This window comes from Muntiacus reevesi, chromosome 7, assembly GCF_963930625.1.
Source record: "Muntiacus reevesi chromosome 7, mMunRee1.1, whole genome shotgun sequence".
Lineage (NCBI taxonomy): Eukaryota > Metazoa > Chordata > Mammalia > Artiodactyla > Cervidae > Muntiacus > Muntiacus reevesi.
The window spans coordinates 97,858,466-97,875,464 of NC_089255.1; the positions used below are offsets into that span (position 1 = coordinate 97,858,466).

The window sequence follows — 16,999 nt, forward strand, 5'->3', positions numbered from 1 at the left end:
AGCGCAGTGGTAGTGCTCAGGATAAGTCTATTTCTCAGCAACATTTCCCCTCTGGTCTCACCAACATCAGCTCCTGCACACCCTCCTGGCCCCCTTCCACACTTGCCTCTCCCTTAAAGGCTCTGCTCCTCTCTGTCCCCCTCATCTCACGTTCTGCCCTTGAGGGTCCAGGCTGGATGGTCAGAGGGCAAGCAGATGGCCCTGCTTGCAGAGCCTGTCCCTGCTCCGGTCATCACGGCCCTGGTGCCAAGTCCGGCCCGACCTCGGCCTGGGTGGCATCACCCAGAGGCCGTTCTTTTGCCCTGAATTCCCCCCTCTGCCCCCAACTCCCGATCACAGTGTTAATGGTGTGGAAACAGTTGCTTCATGATTCATTAATTCATCTTGGGTCTTGGAGTGAAAGTCTTTTTAACCATAGCATGCAAATGTATGTAAATTTATACACTTATGCAAAAAAGATATGAAAATATGCCTTTAGATTTTCTGGATAAAACGTCTGATCACTCTATGAATCCCTCCCTTGTCAACAGCATGACTTTGTGATTCCTCATCCCGTCAGCTCACTGCTCCCTTACTCTCTGCCCACACTCAACTCTCTTATCTTCTGCTAACTCATTATTAATATTAAACACATTATTTCTCTTCTTTCTTCTCACTGTATGTGAATTTAAACGCATCTCTAAAGGCTGAAACTATTAGAAAACTGTCAATTTTTGTTGGCGTTTCATGTACATTTCTGTTGTCAAGTCTGACCTTATGTTAACTTTAATGAAAACGATCTGCCTCCAAGTCATTAATGCTTTTTTAACAATATTACTGTTCTTGCATTTCTCTGCATTCATGCCTCTCCTATTAGCTGGGCTGGTGGAGGGGGCTGGCACACACTACCACGAACCTGCTCTCACAGGGACAAATAACCCTTCCCCAGGGAACAAGCTCACGCTCCTGACTGGGAACCATTCTCCATGTTTATCATCAGCCTCTTGCCTCCACCTGTGACACAGAACGCAGCTTCCTTCTCTCAGGACGGCTCCCTCCGCCTGTCCCCCTGCTCCTCTCCTTTCTCTGAGCATCAGGGCTGACACAGACTCTTTCTGCCCTCCGGGTTTTTCCACGGGCAGACTGCAGTCTGTCTGCAGGCAATTGCTTCCTTTGGAACCCCTTGGCTGGATCTTCGGGGCGGCGGTCCCCTTTGCCGCTCAGGTTCTTCCAACTCCTTCTAGTGCTGACCGCTGACCCCTGGCCTGGCCGGCCAGGCAGGCCTCCCTGGCCCCCCATCACTGCACAGCCTGCTCCGTGAGAGTCAGGTGGCTGCCAACACTCACGTCTGTTTCTGCCTCCTCTGCCACCTAAGTCTAGAGCCCTGACTCTTCCTTGGGGTGTGACCTGGTGAAAAGACAGCCTCGTCTCCCTGCTGCCCCTTCGTCTTACTTCTTCCTAATCTTTTCAGGCCCAAACGGCCAGTGCTTAGTCGCCTGGTCAGGTCTGACTCTGCGACCCCATGGACTGTAGCCGCCAGGCTCCATTGTCTATGGATTTCCCAGGCACGAACACTGGAGTGAGTCGTCATGCCCTCTTCCAGGGGATCCTCCCGACCCAGGAAATGAACCCGGGTCTCCTGCATTGCAGGCGGTCTTTACATCTGAGCCACCAGGGAAGCCTGTCTTCACTTAGGGGCTGTACCCCAGTCTAGTTTTCATGCAGACAGAAGCAGGACCTCTTATGACTCGACATGCGATGTCGGCGCCTGTGTTCTCACTTGCGTCTGGGTCTAAGACCATGCTTCTCTCTGCAGCGGAGGAAGCTGAGGCACAGAGAGTGTGAGTGACTTGCCCAGGGGCCCAGAGCTAGTGTATGACAGACCCGGGGCTCCTGCCCAGGCCTCCAAAGTGTGTGCAGAGGCCAGCTTCCTCCCTTCCTGCGCCCAAAGCCAGAGGAACACTTTCCTGTGTAGCTGGGGAGGGAGGCGGGAAGGACAGTGTTGTGACGTTTCAGGGCTGGGGGGCCTGGGTTCCAGGGGCTGCCCCTCCACGGGCGCCAGCAGGAGGGGAGCCTGCCCTTAGCCGCGGCGGGGCTCCCACTAGCTAGGGCTGGTCTGAGCGGACCCAGGCCAGCGTGCATCACCTACTAGGTCACCAAGGAGCTGGCCCAGCCACCCTCTGAGAGCCGTAAAGACCACAGTCACAGGGCAATTTCGGACCAAGAGAGTCTAAACTCCTAAAATCTGCAGGCGTGTGGGACTAGCCTGCCTCCAGCCTGGCTGGTTTTTGAACATATCAGGATGCATCGAGCAATCTTGTTGTTGTTAAGCTGCTCAGTCGTGTCCAGCTCTTTGTGATCCCATGGACTGTAGCCGCCAGGCTCCTCTGTCCATGGGATTCTCCAGGCAAGAACACTGGAGTGGGTTGCCATTTCCTTCTCCAGGGCATCTTCCTGACCCAGGAATGGAACCCATGTCCCGTGCATTGTCAGCTGGATTCTCTGCCACTGAGACATCTGCAGGGTTTATTATTATTATTACAGTTTTCTACTGGTGAGACCCCTCAGGCACCTAATGCCTCCAGGCCAGAGAAGGCTTAGCCCCGGCTCTGGATCAAACAAGCACGGCTCCTCCATCACCTGGCCCTCGCTCAGCCGCGCTCCCGGCCTGGGCCCGCAGCCGCCCCTCTCAAAAGGGAACGCGCCCGGCATTCGTCAGGGAGCTCAGGTGTCCTGACAAGCTCCAAAGGTGAAACTGAAAACCTTCCTGGTGCGATTTTCCTATTTGATCTTTTGTCTCATGTATTCCCCTTGGGGATGAACAAGAAATACTTCTCTGAATAATTTATAGGCCCCGGGGTAGAAACACAGTGCCTCTTTTTAATAAAAAAGCTGGGTACATGGCCTTGATTATACCTCTTCTGTGATACTTCAGCAAAGGTTGGGATATCTCAAAAGCTCTTTACAAATTCCTTTTAAAATAGTGAGACAAAGATAAAAAGCCATGTAATGTTTCTAATCAAACAAACGAATGTTTGGATAATACATAAGATTATTTATGAAGCTGTATTGAGCTATGAAACGTTCATACAGGGAAGCTGAAAAAACTGAACAGCTGTAATTATTGTAAGGTCCGATTTATTTTTAAAACTGAAAATGACTGTCTTCGGTTTTCTGTTGAATGAGCACCTCCTGGGTGCCGGGGCTCTGCTGGGCTCGTCATGTGGATCAGCTCACGGAGTTCTCACGAGGGAGCTGGGTAAGGAGCAGCTCAAGGCACAGAATCGCCGAGGCTCCTGGGGGTATGTGACCAGCTCACGTGCCCCAGTACCACAGACGGGGCTGAACTGGAGCCCAGAGCTGACTCAGAAGCGTAGACGTCCCATGGTCCCTAACGCCCGGCGCCCCGGCCTTCCGTTGAAAACCAGTAGATGCTGCTCAGTTCTGTCTACATTTTGCGATGTTACTGCGAGCAATGGCGGGAGAATGGAGCCTTTGGGACCCTCTGCAGAACGTTTTACTTACTGGTTGCAAAACCGTCTCCCCTTAGCCCTGGACAGAAACTCACGGCCTCTCTGGGTGCAAGCTGAATGTTCTCATTTGACAGGAGCCTGGGGTGACTTACCTGGGTCCTCGCAGTGCAGGGAGGCTGTCCCCCCTCTGAGCGGATGTCGCTGCCACCAAGTGGCCTCGGGGACAGGCTGGGGTCTAGGTTCCCTCTAGGTAAGGGGCCCCCGAAAATGGAAACTGCTCTGACTTTTGTTCTGCAGGCTCCCCGGGCTGTGGGCACCCCCAAGGGGGCTGCAACCAACAGCGTGGAGATCAAGATGACCATGATGGCGCCCTGGGCTGCAAGAACGCGTTCATTAAGCCCGGGGCCGCAGGGTGGCTTGGCCGGCTGGCCCGAGGCCTCTGACCCAGACTCTGCCCTCACACGGCCCAGGCGCCCAGGCGGGCCGTGCGCTGCCCACTCCCAGGAGCTCCACCTGTGCAGACCACCGCGGGGAGGGCCCACCTGGACCCCCGGCCGGCCAAGTGCATCCGGAACCAGCACACGGGCTGAGGGTCCAGAGCTGCCGCTGCCTCCGAGGGGCGCCCCCAGACTCACCAGACGCTGCATGCTCTTCACGTGGGTGGGGCTGATGGACAAGGCCTCCTCGTACCACCGCCGGGCCTCGTCCACGTTCCCGCGGAGCTCCGCCACCTGGCCACGCATGTAGAGGACGTTGTGGGACATGGGGAAGAGGTTGGCAGCTTCCTGCGTGCAGGCCGTGGCCTCCGCGGGCTTCCCGATGCCGACGTAGACTTCCGCTGTGAGAACGAGAGCGCAGGCAGATGCACCCGGGTCGCCGGCCCCAGACGGCCCGCAGGCACCAACCCCAGACGGCCCGCAGGCACCGCCCCCAGAGGCCCGCAGACTCCGCCCCCAGATGGCCCGCAGACTCCGCCCCCAGACGGCCCGCAGACACCGCCCCCAGACTCCGCCCCCAGAGGCCCGCAGGCACCGCCCCCCGACGGCCCGCAGACTCCGCCCCCAGAGGCCCGCAGGCACCGCCCCCAGAGGCCCGCAGGCACCGCCCCCAGACGGCCCGCAGGCACCGCCCCCAGAGGCCCGCAGGCGCCGCCCCCAGAGGCCCGCAGGCACCGCCCCCAGACGGCCCGCAGACTCCGCCCCCAGAGGCCCGCAGGCGCCGCCCCCAGACGGCCCGCAGACTCCGCCCCCAGAGGCCCGCAGGCGCCGCCCCCAGACGGCCCGCAGGCACCGCCCCCAGACGGCCCGCAGGCGCCGCCCCCAGACGGCCCGCAGACTCCGCCCCCAGAGGCCCGCAGGCGCCGCCCCCAGACGGCCCGCAGACTCCGCCCCCAGACGGCCCGCAGGCACCGCCCCCAGACGGCCCGCAGACTCCGCCCCCAGAGGCCCGCAGGCGCCGCCCCCAGACGGCCCGCAGGCACCGCCCCCAGAGGCCCGCAGGCACCGCCCCCAGACGGCCCGCAGGCACCGCCCCCAGACGGCCCGCAGGCACCGCCCCCAGAGGCCCGCAGATGCCCGGGACTCCGGCCGCGACGCGGGCCTCCCCCGGGGGCAGGACAGGGCCCGTCCCGAAAGCCCAGGGCCCAGAGCCAGCCCCAGCCGAAGCGGGTGCAGCCAGGTGCCAGTCCTTCCTGCCCCTGATGCGGGCACGCGAGTCAGGGCCGCGGGGCCTCTGAGGAGTCGCCCGTCACCGCCAAGAGGGGCCTGAGGCTTGCCGGGCCCACTGACTCCGTAGGACACCTGCCACCGGCGGACTCCTCCCCCAGAAGACTCCTCCCCCAGAGGACCCCCCCCCCCAGAGGACTCCCGCCCCCAGAGGACTCCTCCCCCAGATGACCCCCCCCAGAGGACTCCCGCCCCCAGAGAACTCCTCCCCCAGAGGACTCCCGCCCCCAGAGAACTCCTCCCCCAGAGGACTCCTCCCCCAGAGGACACCTCCCCCAGAGGACTCCCGCCCCCAGAGAACTCCTCCCCCAGAGGACTCCTCCCCCAGAGGACACCTCCCCCAGAGGACTCCCGCCCCCAGAGGACTCCTCCCCCAGAGGACTCCTCCCCCAGAGGACACCTCCCCCAGAAGACTCCTCCCCCAGAGGACTCCTCCCCCAGAGGACTCCTCCCCCAGAGGACCCCCCCCCCAGAGGGCTCCTCCCCCAGAGGACTCCCGCCCCCAGAGGACAGTCGCCGCAGAGGACTCCTCCCCCAGAGGACTCCTCCCCCAGAGAACACCTCCCCCAGAGGACTCCGGCCCCCAGAGGACAGTCGCCCCCAGAGGACTCCTCCCCCAGAGGACTCCCGCCCCCAGAGGACAGTCGCCCCCAGAGGACTCCTCCCCCAGAGGACTCCGGCCCCCAGGCCCACCCGGGACACCGGCCCTCAGGCCTGACGTCTACAGAAGGGGTCTGGCTGAGCCCAAGGATGGGCCAAGCGAGGTGCTCAGCCCCTCAGCGGGCAATGACGCTGCCTCTCGTTGGGTTCTTCTGAAGCCTGCAGGCGTGACAAGGGCCTGGTGGAGGCTGACATGCCTGTGGGTACGAAGTCAGATGGCTTCTCCACCCAAGCCTGCCCTGGGCCAAACAGGGAAAGACACCGCACGTGGGGGCTATAAGCCGAGACCCCACGCTCTGAGACCCCAGGCTGCCACTTTCCAAAAAGCAGAGTCAGGAGCGCTCCGCCAGCAGCCTCAGGGCTCCCTCGTCTGCACAGCAGGCCTGAGCCTCCGCAGCCCTGGCCTCTCTGAAGAAGACCCTCCTTGACCCCCAAGTCCACCCAGGCCTGTCAACTCTCGAGGGCCCCATGGGCACGGCCCCCCGTCTCTCCAGCCACAGGCTCGCGTCGTCAAGGACGCCAGGGTCCCCACCCGTCTCAGCCATGCAGGCGCTCGTCGGTCCGTCCCCGCTCGGGGGCCTGCTGTGCCCTGAGCCCACCGACGCCTCCTCCCAGCTCAGGGCAGCCCCATCCCTTCCTTACCCGCCCCTGCCCTGACCACTGCCCTCTGCCCTGGCAGAGAAAGCTGTTTCTGTGCCCATATCTCCAAGCTCCACATATACTAATATGTTGTGTAGAACCGGATGCACACAAGACTAGGAATGATGGAAGTACGCAATGGAAAAGAACTAGAAGACGTCTACGTTTTCTGCCGCACCTTGGGCGTCGTCTCCCGGAGTCGAGGCCTCCTCCCCGCTCCTGTCTCCCCTCAGCCCCTCCGTGTGGCCCGCGTGGTCACTGCAGACCAGCCTCCCCGGCAAAGCCCTGGTGGGTCACCCCTTCCTTGGGGTCTCCCGCTCTGGGCACCCCTCAGCCTGCAGCCTTCCCTGACCCCTTCACCAGGGCTAAATTCAGGTGAAAGAGAGGAACAGTGGCCTTCTGAACTTGTTAGCAGATGCAGGCCTGGGGAGTCTCACCCCCTGAGTGGTGAGGGGGTCTCCTGACCGGGGGGGCCCGGCCCGGGATGCACCCGCAGGCCCCCGGGTGCCCGGTGTCCCCGTTCCTGCGTTGAGCTTCGGACACTAGTCAGGCTCCCGCTCGGTGTCAGCTGCGAGGCTGAGAACTGGCCCCACGCTCTGCCTCAGGCTCGGGACCGCGCGGAGGTGCCGGGCGAGGGGGTGGTCGCTGACCAGCCCGGACCCTGCTGGCCAGCCGTGCGCCTGGTGCAGGGCTGCGTGTCCCCTGGAGACGGAGACGCTCCCCTCACCGAGGTGCCTGCTCCCGGGGCTCTGGCTGCCCATGGCGCTTCTCTGAGACCGCGGGAGGGCCGCTCCTGGTGCGGATGCCGTCAGACCCCCTTCCGCCGTCCCTGGCAGGGATGGAGCTAGGGAAAGGCGCGTGGGCACCAGCCTCCCCTGGGTCCTGTGGGCTCCCCGACCCCTCCAAACCACTCCTTCATCCCAAACCCTGCTTCCCCAGGGAGAGGCGCTTCGAGCCTGGGAAGCAAGCTGGTCAAGCTGGTGCTGGCTTCCTGGGCAGCGCGCGGGCTCTGCTGCCTTCGTGAATCAGCTCTTTCACGTGGAAATCGCATGAGGGTCAGGAGGACAGAGGTCCTGCGAACCGATGTGCTTCCTGCCCCCTGGCAGAGTCGCCAGGCCTGGGGAGGCCGCCACCCTTATCAGCTCCCACGGAAGGCCCTTCGTTGCTTCTGCTTTGGGGGGCTCGGGAAGGGGAAGGAGGCGGGGGCTCTGCTTTCATGGGTGGGTCCCGGCCCTGAGCTCTTCCGGGACCCCCACTGGACCTGCCACCCTTGCGAGGAGTGCAGCCCACGTCCTGCCCTTGCGGAAGCCTCGTCGGGGTCCTGCTGCGCATTTGACATTTGTTTCCGAGCTTGCAAACGGCTGCGTCCACGGTCAAGGGCGACCACTTCACATCGGCGACCGTGAGACTAGGGGCCGTGATTCACCGCGTTTGTGACACACCTCGTCCCTGGCCCTGTTGGCTTCCTAAGTCCCTGCTGCTTCCTGGACCTCTGACCCTCGGGCTGACCCTGACTTGCCACCCGAGGAGCTGGTGGCGGCCGGCAGGGAAGCCCCTAACCTCCTCCTCTTGGCCCCTCAGGGGTCTCCCACCAGGGCGGCTCTGTCCCCAACACTCCGCTCACACATGTATCCCTGTCACCAGTGCCCAGATGCCAAACCCAGCACCGCCTCCTGTCTCCTCCTTATCCACCCTCTCAGCACTCCTAGGTCCTACGTCCACTGAAAACTCACTGTTTCAGAGGGGAGAGGGCGGGGGAAGGGGCCGGCGACTGAGACGCACGGACTATTAGGGATGAAAGAACCTACGAGGATATATTGCACAACACGGGGCTACGGGGAACATTTGATGATATTATGGAGCATACTATAATATGACATACAATTAATATATATACATACTGTAAAATATAGCATATACTCTTATATACAGGTATAGTGAGCGCATGTATATACTATATGCATAATATATACACATGTACAGTGCGTGCACACTCAGTCGTGTCTGACTCTTTGAGACCCATGGACTGCAGCCCGCCAGGCTCCTCTGTCCACGGGATTCTCCAGGCAAGATTCTTATACGGAGTGGGTTGCCCTGCCCTCCTCCAGGGGATCTTCCCGACCCAGGGATCGAACCCGCATCTCATTATCACTCTTGCATTGCAGGCGGGCCTTTACCAGCACTACCTGGGAAGCCCAGTACAGTATACAGCATACATTTTTATCATACTTTATGTTACACATGGAATATAACCTTTAAAAGCACATAAAAAGTACACGGCTGATTTGGAAATCGTTATCTTAGAAGCTCCTGAGTGGTCGCTGCCTGCTGCAGGCTCGTGCGTTACCATGTGTGATTGTCATGATGGTGTCACTTTGCAGGGAGAGCAGCAGGGCTGGGGAGGCAGGTCCCGGCAGCCCGCGGCAGGGCCGGGGTCTCGGTGAGTCCGGCCTGGGACCCAGGCCCCTCTGCAGCCCCCTGGCTGCACAGACAGCACTGCCTCCCCCCGCCCCTGCCTTCCCCACCTTGCTGACCACTCGCTTGCCACTGATTTGGCTTTCCTCTCCTCCCCGTGTTTTGGGGGTGCTACACTGGATCCCAGTTGTGGGGTGAGGGCTCTCAGGTGCGGCCTGTGGGGTCCAGCTCCCTGACCAGGGATCGAACCGGAGCCCCTGCATCAGGAGTGTGGAGTCTTAGTCACTGGACCCCCAGTGACGTCCCTTCAGGCCTGGGCCCTGCTGACCCTTTCTCCATCAGCGTTCCCTCCCAGGCCTTCTCCTCACCTTCCTTGCCTTTAAAACGCCACGCACGACTTTCTGTTTCCAGCCCAAACCTCAAGCAAGGCTTGAATACCCACCTGTTCCCCAGACCCAGAACGCCCGTGGTGGGGGGCAGAATCATCACCACCACCGACTCCTGCACCCGCGCGTCTCGGCCAGCAGAAGCTCCTCCACGGATACACTTACCAGCTTCACCCTGAAGACGCCTCCGGCATCCCCTTCCCTCCACCCAGAGCCCCCGCGGTCCCAGGAACAGCGCTCCCGGCCCGCTCCCCCGTGGCCCCCGTCCGCCCTCCGCAGGCCGGGTCTGATAACGCCCCCTCTGGTCCCCTCACGTCCCGCCTGCGGCCCTTCGGGAGGAGACCCTGGCCTCGCCCGCGGTCTCGCCGTCTCGCCTCTGCGCTCTCTCGCGCGCGGCCTGCCCACGAGCGCCCTCCGCCCCGCGCGTGCCCGGGTCCTCCTGGTCGGGAGACCGCCCTTCTCGTTCTCCCCGAGCCTGCCCCGCCGCCCCAGCCCCCCGGCACGGGGAAGCCAGCGCGGCTGAAGCCTGAACTCCACGAAGGGAGACACGCACGTCCGCCCCCTCCAGAGCCTGGAGCTCAGAGGCGCGCGGCTGGGGGCCGCCCTGGGCGGGGCCGGGGCTCTGGGACCGCACTGGTGGGTCTGGATTCTGGTTTCTCCCCTTGTTGGCCATGTAACCCTAGCGGGGCGATGGGAGACCTGCATGCTGGTGTTTCATGTGTAAAATGGAGTGACTGAAGGTATGTATACCTCATACGGCTGGGCTTCCCAGGGGCTCATCGGTAGAGAAGCCGCCTGCAATGCAGGAGACGCAGGAGATGTGGGTTCAGTTCCTGGGTTGGGAAAGTCCCTGGAGGAGGAAATGGCCACCCGCGCCAGTATTTTTGCCTGGAGAATCCCATGGACAGAGGGGACTGGCAGGCTACAGTCCATGGGGTTGCAAAGAGTTGGAGACGGCTGAGCAACTCAACACGCACTCACACACACACATTTTATATGGCTATTACAAGCGCCAAACAAGCTGAGACATAAAGTCCTGGATAAGATCAGACACAGGCACGGTGCTTGGCAAACGTCAGCCACCTGCAGGCGGCAGGCCAGGAATCCAGCCCCGGGCAGGGGAGGGGCAGGTCTGCGGGGCTGACCTGCGGAGACTGGCAGGGGCGGCCTGACCCTGGGCACTGAGGCTGCCTTCCGCAGGCACGCCCTGTGCAGGGACCCTCACGCCACTGCCTGCGAGCTGTCTCCATCTTGGCCTGGTGCCCAGGCCGCAGGACCACCCTGAGACCCCGCCGAAGCACCTCCAGGTGGCCAGGAGGAAGCAGGCAGGGGGCAGGGCGGAAGGGACAGGCCAGCAGGGTCAAGGGGTTTGTGAGAGGGTCACAGCTTCACATTCCCAGCAGAAATCCGAAAATCGGATCTTGCATGTCTAAGAATAGCCGCTGGTTTTGACGGTGAGAGGTGCCAAAGCCAAAGCTATAATTATTAGTAAGTAACAAGCAGAAATTATCCACCTACCGCAAAGTCATTTTTAGCTGCCATCCCCAAAGGGGATACTGAAGGGTGGGCATCAAGAAGCTGCTTGGTTTGAGAAAGACCCTGGTTGAGCCCAGGACTGTGAATCTATAAATTTCCAACAGTCAGTGACCATGTGCGTTTGCTTCTAAAGAAACAGGTCTATGACTCCCAGAGAGATACGTCTATGAGGAGCAACCAACATCACATGCTTTAATTCCGCCCTCCTGACTCCTGTCTCAGTGAGACCACAGAGGAGCTCGCTTCTCTCTGGCCTGAATTTCCCTTCTGTACAACAGAGGAAAATAACCCTTCTGACCTTCTTTATAAGATGGTGTATATATTACAAATAGCACTGGAAGATACTTGGAACTTTTAGGAAAAGAGACCGTAAAAATGGATGGTTGCTTTTGAAACATCATGTGACGCCCAGATGCTATAAAGAAAAGATTGATAAATGTAAAAAAAAAAAAAACATTGTCAAAAAATCACAACAACAAAACCCTAAAACACAAACTAAATGAGAGAAAAGATAGCACATGTGACACGGGGCAAATTTCTTTGGCACGAAACGTAACCAGTGCTTACAAATCAAAAAGAAAGGCTCAGTATCTAAGATGAACGGCAGGAGCCACGAGCAGACAACTGAAATCCCACTCCCACCTGTCAGGCTGGCAAAGATCTGGGAGTCTGCCAGCTCGTTGTGCCATAGAGATCTGAGGAAGTGGCCTTGCGCATCTTGTTGTTTAGTCACTAAGTCATATCCAACCCCAGGGACTGGAGCCTGCCAGGCTCCTCTGTCCGTGGAATTTTCTAGGCAAGCACACCGGAGTGGGTTGCCATTTCCTTCTCCAGAGGATCTCTCTGACCCACGGATTGAACCCGGGTCTCCTGCATTGCAGGCGGGTTCTTTACCATTGAGCCACCAAGGAAGACCTCATACCTTATTGACTGGAATGCAAACTGGCACAGTTGTGGAAGGCAATGTGACAAAATTTACCAAAAATAAAGAGTAACTTTTGATCTATCAATTCCACTTCTAGGAATTACTCTTACACAAAAGGACTGATGCTGAAGCTGAAACTTCAATACTTTAGCCACCTGATGTGAAGAACTGACTCATTTGAAAAGACCCTGATGCTGGGAAAGATTGATGGCAGGAGGAGAAGGGGATGACAGAGGATGAGGTGGTTGGATGGCATCACCGACTCAACGGACATGGGTTTGGGTAGACTCCGAGAGCTGGTGATGGACAGGGAGGCCTGGCGTGCTGCAGTCCATGGGGTTACAAAGAGTCGGGCACGACTGGGCAACTGAGCTGAACTGAACTTACACAGAACAATGTACAGAAGGCTATTTACTGATGCACTGTCTGTAACAGGAAAATACTAGAAATAATCTAAACGTGAATCAGCGGATCATCAGTTAAATGATGGTGAATTCCCACAGTGGATTCACCCTCTGATGTGACAAGTAGCGGCCTCGGGGAGCGTCACCCCTCTGCTGGGGGTGCAGCCGCTCACGTGGCAGCCGTGGGGTGGAGGTGACCGGTGCTCAGGGTGGGGGACGCCTGCATTCCGTGTCTTTTGTGCCCTTTAAACGGTGTGCTGTGAGCTTGGATGATTTTTTCAAACATAATTTAAATGAAATTGTCACATAGGTTCAGACAAACCAAGCGACCAAACACGTATAACCCACGTGGGTTGGCCGCTGGGTATCCCGGGAGGAGCCGGGGGCTCTGAGTCAGAAGTGCCCAGAGGAGGGGTCACCCCGGCTCGGTCTCCCCGCCTGGGGGGGACCCTCAGGGGCCGAGCGTCCCTGCTCTCCTGGGCTCCCTGCAGGGCTGGTGGCTGTCCCCTCGAGCAGCAGAGGGTCGGGGGTCCCAGTCACGACCTCTCTGCCTTTCAGACACACACCCAGCGGCCCAGGACCTGCTTATGTAACAGGCTGGACGTCTGGGTCTCCTGGGAGTGGCCTCACCCGCCACTCTCAAACCCAGAGCCGCCTCCACTGGGCCCCGCCTCACCAGCTCCCGCTATACTCAGACCACCAAAAAACGACCAGGAGAGAAGAGACCCACAGCGGCCACAGAAACCCAGGGCCCGGGGCATCAGGCCCTGGTCTAGCTTCTTCCTCTGAAACCTGAAGCTGGTGGTATTGCTGGAGCTGATGACGGGCACAGATGTTCCCTGGTTTCCATACGTTCTCAAAAAATGTGGGTCACTTTTATTTTGCCGCCCTGAGCAGTCAAGCTCAAACCACATATGGTAAAACCTTACATTTCAGTGGAAGCTTGTTTTATGAATTCTTTCTGAATTTACCTCTTCAAAGACTAGGTTGAATATATGACACAATTCTAATCTTGACTCAAACAAAGTCAGTGCTTGAAAGAGTCAATATGGCACTAATCCTTTAAGATTCTAATTTATGCCACTATTCATGCTACATAAGCGTGATTTATATTCTGCTCGGAGTTTATATGGCAGGTACGACATTTGCTTTCCAGAATTCAATTCCACCAACTCCTAGAATGTTAAAAACCACACCTATTAATAGCAACGAACGAGAGCCTTATTCTCTCTTACAGGCTATGGCAATGAGAAATGGATGCCACGTGATTAATAAAACTTCTAGGACAACTTCAAATAGAATCTTAGCTGCCAAGTTCGTCAATGCTCTCAGAAGCAGATACACAGCTCTTTCCCAAGAGTCATGGTAGACCCCGCCAAGAGGAGCAAAGTGTGGGTTTCTGAGTGCAGGGCCAGCATCCACCGCTGAAGCTGTCCTGGACTCACTGCCCCTCATCCAGGTCATGAGCATTTCTGAGACACAAGCAAGAACAGCAGGGCCTGAGGGGTCAGGGGAGCTGGGTCCAGCCTGGAAGGGTCACCGTCGACCCTCTGGTTTTGCAGACTTTGGCCCTTCAAAAACTCAACTTGAGGGACTTCCCAGGCAGTCCAGTGGTTAAGACTCCACGCTCCCAGCACAGGGGGCTCAGGTTGGATCCCTGGTCAGGGAACTAGACGCCACATGCCGCAGCTGAGAGTCTGCACAAAGCTAGTAAAGGTCCTGCCTACCGCAACTGATGCCTGGCGCAGCCAAGTAAATGCCCGTTAAAAACAACAGTGACTCGACTTCACGCCCATTTTGAAGGACAGCGCTGCCCTGCAGGTTCAGGCAGTCTCACCTGAGCTGGACACTAAAGAGAACCACTTCTCTTTCTGGTTTTTGCCATCAGTGCTCATTAGGGTGACGGGAGAGGACAGTCATTATGTCCTAGACTGGGGACCGGGCCCTTCTGCAAGCAAGCCGCAAGGGCGGCTTTGCTGCTGCTCCTGGGTCCTCAGCATCAGCCTGTCTAGAGCCCCGGAGAGGCCGAACGCTGGCAAGCGTCTGAGCAGGGAGAACAATGAGCGGCCGTGAGTCACCCCTCGCCTGTGCTTCTGCTCAGAAGAATATAATTTATTAATTTATGGGCGTTGTTACGGCTCATTTAAAGGTGCCAACACAGAAGGCGCTGGCTGAGCTTGGCTCTGGGACATGCCCAAGCCAGGTAAATAAACCCAATTGTGTCTTCTTACACAAAGGTCGCAAACAAGGTTGAGCATCGTACAATTAGCCTTGGCACAAGCGGACTATACAGATGGGCGGTGGTGGGTAAGAGGCACTCTCCCCAGCCAGATCTGGGCTTTCACCAGGCGCCCTGGAGCCAAGCCTGGGAGGCCTTGCAGATCAAGGGCTGACACTTGAGAAGCGGAAGTGACCTTTCACACGGAAGTACACACAGGCAAGCAAGTCAGCCGCCATCACTGCGCCCTACAGGGGGATTCTCAGGGCTAAAATGCCTGTGTGCTGCATTTCCTTGGGGAGACTTCCTAGCTATGCAGAAGCAGCCGTGTGACACTGGGCTTGTGGGGGGTCACACCTGCTTCCTGGGCTAGCGTCCCTCAGGCAGCCACGGGGACGTGCCTCGCTCTGCGGATCGCCAGCAGTGCCGTCAGAGAGGGGGCCTGGACACAAGTGTTGTCCTTCCCCGGCCTAGATGAAGACGTGTCACCGGACCCGCCCCTCTCCCAGGGTCTCTGGGACTGTCACTGCTGGAGCGTGTGGGGTGCTGAGCTCATCACCCCAGGAGAGGGTGCGGTGAGCCCCGCGGCGCGGAGGAGGGAAATGGAGGCTCATCACCCTAGGGGAGGGTGCGGTGAGCCCCGGGGCGCGGAGGGGGAACGGAGGCTCATCACCCCAAGAGAGGGTGCGGTGAACCCCGGGGCGCGGAGGGGGAGACGGAGGCTCATCACCCCAGGAGAGGGTGCGGTGAACCCCGGGGCGCGGAGGGGGAGACGGAGGCTCATCACCCCAGGAGAGGGTGCGGTGAGCCCCGCGGCGCGGAGGGGGAAACGGAGGCTCATCACCCCAGGAGAGGGTGCGGTGAGCCCCGCGGCGCGGAGGGGGAAACGGAGGCTCATCACCCCAGGAGAGGGTGCGGTGAGCCCCGCGGCGCGGAGGGGGAAACGGAGGCTCATCACCCCAGGAGAGGGTGCGGTGAGCCCCGCGGCGCGGAGGGGGAAACGGAGGCTCATCACCCCAGGAGAGGGTGCGGTGAGCCCCGCGGCGCGGAGGGGGGAACGGAGGCTCATCACCCCAGGAGAGGGTGCGGTGAGCCCCGCGGCGCGGAGGGGGGAACGGAGGCTCATCACCCCAGGAGAGGGTGCGGTGAGCCCCGCGGCGCGGAGGGGGAAACGGAGGCTCATCACCCCAGGAGAGGGTGCGGTGAGCCCCGCGGCGCGGAGGGGGAAACGGAGGCTCATCACCCCAGGAGAGGGTGCGGTGAGCCCCGCGGCGCGGAGGGGGGAACGGAGGCTCATCACCCCAGGAGAGGGTGCGGTGAACCCCGCGGCGCGGAGGAGGAAACTGAGACTCAGAGCTGAAGCAGGCCCGCCGGAGCTCTGGGTCCGGGACAGCGCGCAGAGGCGGTCCCGGGCAGAGGCGGTCTGGGGGGCAGTGGCCCTGCTCCTGCGTGAACGCTGCCGCCCCGGGCGCATGCCCCCCTCGGCGCGGCGGCAGGCGGGGAGGGGCTGGGGGTAGACCGGTACCTGCGTGCAGCCAGATCTGCGCCAGCGTCATCCAGGGGTGCAGGGGGCCCTGCTTGGGGGCGCTGCTCTGCAGGGACGAGGCCACTTCCGACAGCGCCTGCTCCACTCTGGAGGCCGCGACTGACGTGGCATGGATGGAGCCTGCGGGGTGGGGGTTCGAGAAGACGGCGTCAGAGGCGAAAGGACACTGAACCAGCCAACCCCGCACGCCCCGCAGCCCCCACACAGACACAAGACCAAGACGCACGCACGTCCCTCCCCCGGGGGTGTCTGAGTATCGAGGGTCACACCCCATGCGATCGCTGGGGCCTGGCATCCTAGTTTCTGTCCTTGGTCTTAGTTCCTGTTCTTGGCGTCAGCTGCTCTCTGAGTCACAGCAGACCTTACACTGCAGAGCGACTCTCCAGGAGCCTCGAGTGGGCTGAGAAGGGGGTCGCAGCAGAGACGGGCTGCTGAAACCCGGCACGCCTGGAGGGCAACCAAGGCAGGCGACAGAGCACCCCTCCCGGGGCCTGGGCCTGTAGACTCCCTCAGGGGCAGGGGAGGGACCACCCTGGTCTGCTGGGGAGGATTTTGTTCTCAAACCCAGCAACCGCCCACTTCGTTCCCTGGTCTTTGAAGGATCTATAGCCATAGTCCAGGACGTGACTTAAAAACTACAGAAACGGCGCACTTTGCCCGCTCTATAAGCAGATGTCTATCGCAGAGGCTAACAGCAGCCTACTGGAGGTCAGGTCACAGCAAAGAAGCTACGCCCACCTTACTCTTCCCTAAAAACTGCTCTTCTGAGGGGCTGGGGCAGGCAGCCCTCCTGACAGGTTCACTAGCCAGAGGGATTTGGCCAAAGGGCTGCTACTCAGATTTCAAATGAGTCAAACAACATGTTCCTCCACACTGACCTGGGGAGCTCCTACCAGACAGAGGCCACCTTCCGAAACGGGGATCTCTCCCCACCTCTTTCCCACGTCCCCTCTTGGAGAAATGGTTTCAGAACCAAGAACAGGAGTCTCAGTTACTTCAGATTGAAAACTGGTGATATTTATATTCACTGGCAACATTCTTAATTTATAACTCATCCTCAAGTGTAATATTGAGATAAATATTCCAACCCTGTC

The 16,999-nt window shown here is 59.5% G+C and overlaps 1 protein-coding gene across 6 annotated transcripts in view; it reads right to left on the reverse strand.

Moving 5' to 3' along the window:
- Positions 1-16,999, reverse strand: part of TTC7B (tetratricopeptide repeat domain 7B) — a 266,980-nt gene that overhangs the window by 21,112 nt on the left and 228,869 nt on the right. For all 6 annotated transcript variants that reach the window (XM_065941200.1, XM_065941203.1, XM_065941202.1 and 3 more), the window contains 2 exons: positions 15,885-16,025; positions 4,088-4,290 (listed from right to left, as the gene is read on the reverse strand). In XM_065941200.1, the coding sequence (XP_065797272.1) occupies positions 4,088-4,290; positions 15,885-16,025 (344 nt within the window). The remainder of the gene's footprint in view (positions 1-4,087; positions 4,291-15,884; positions 16,026-16,999) is intronic.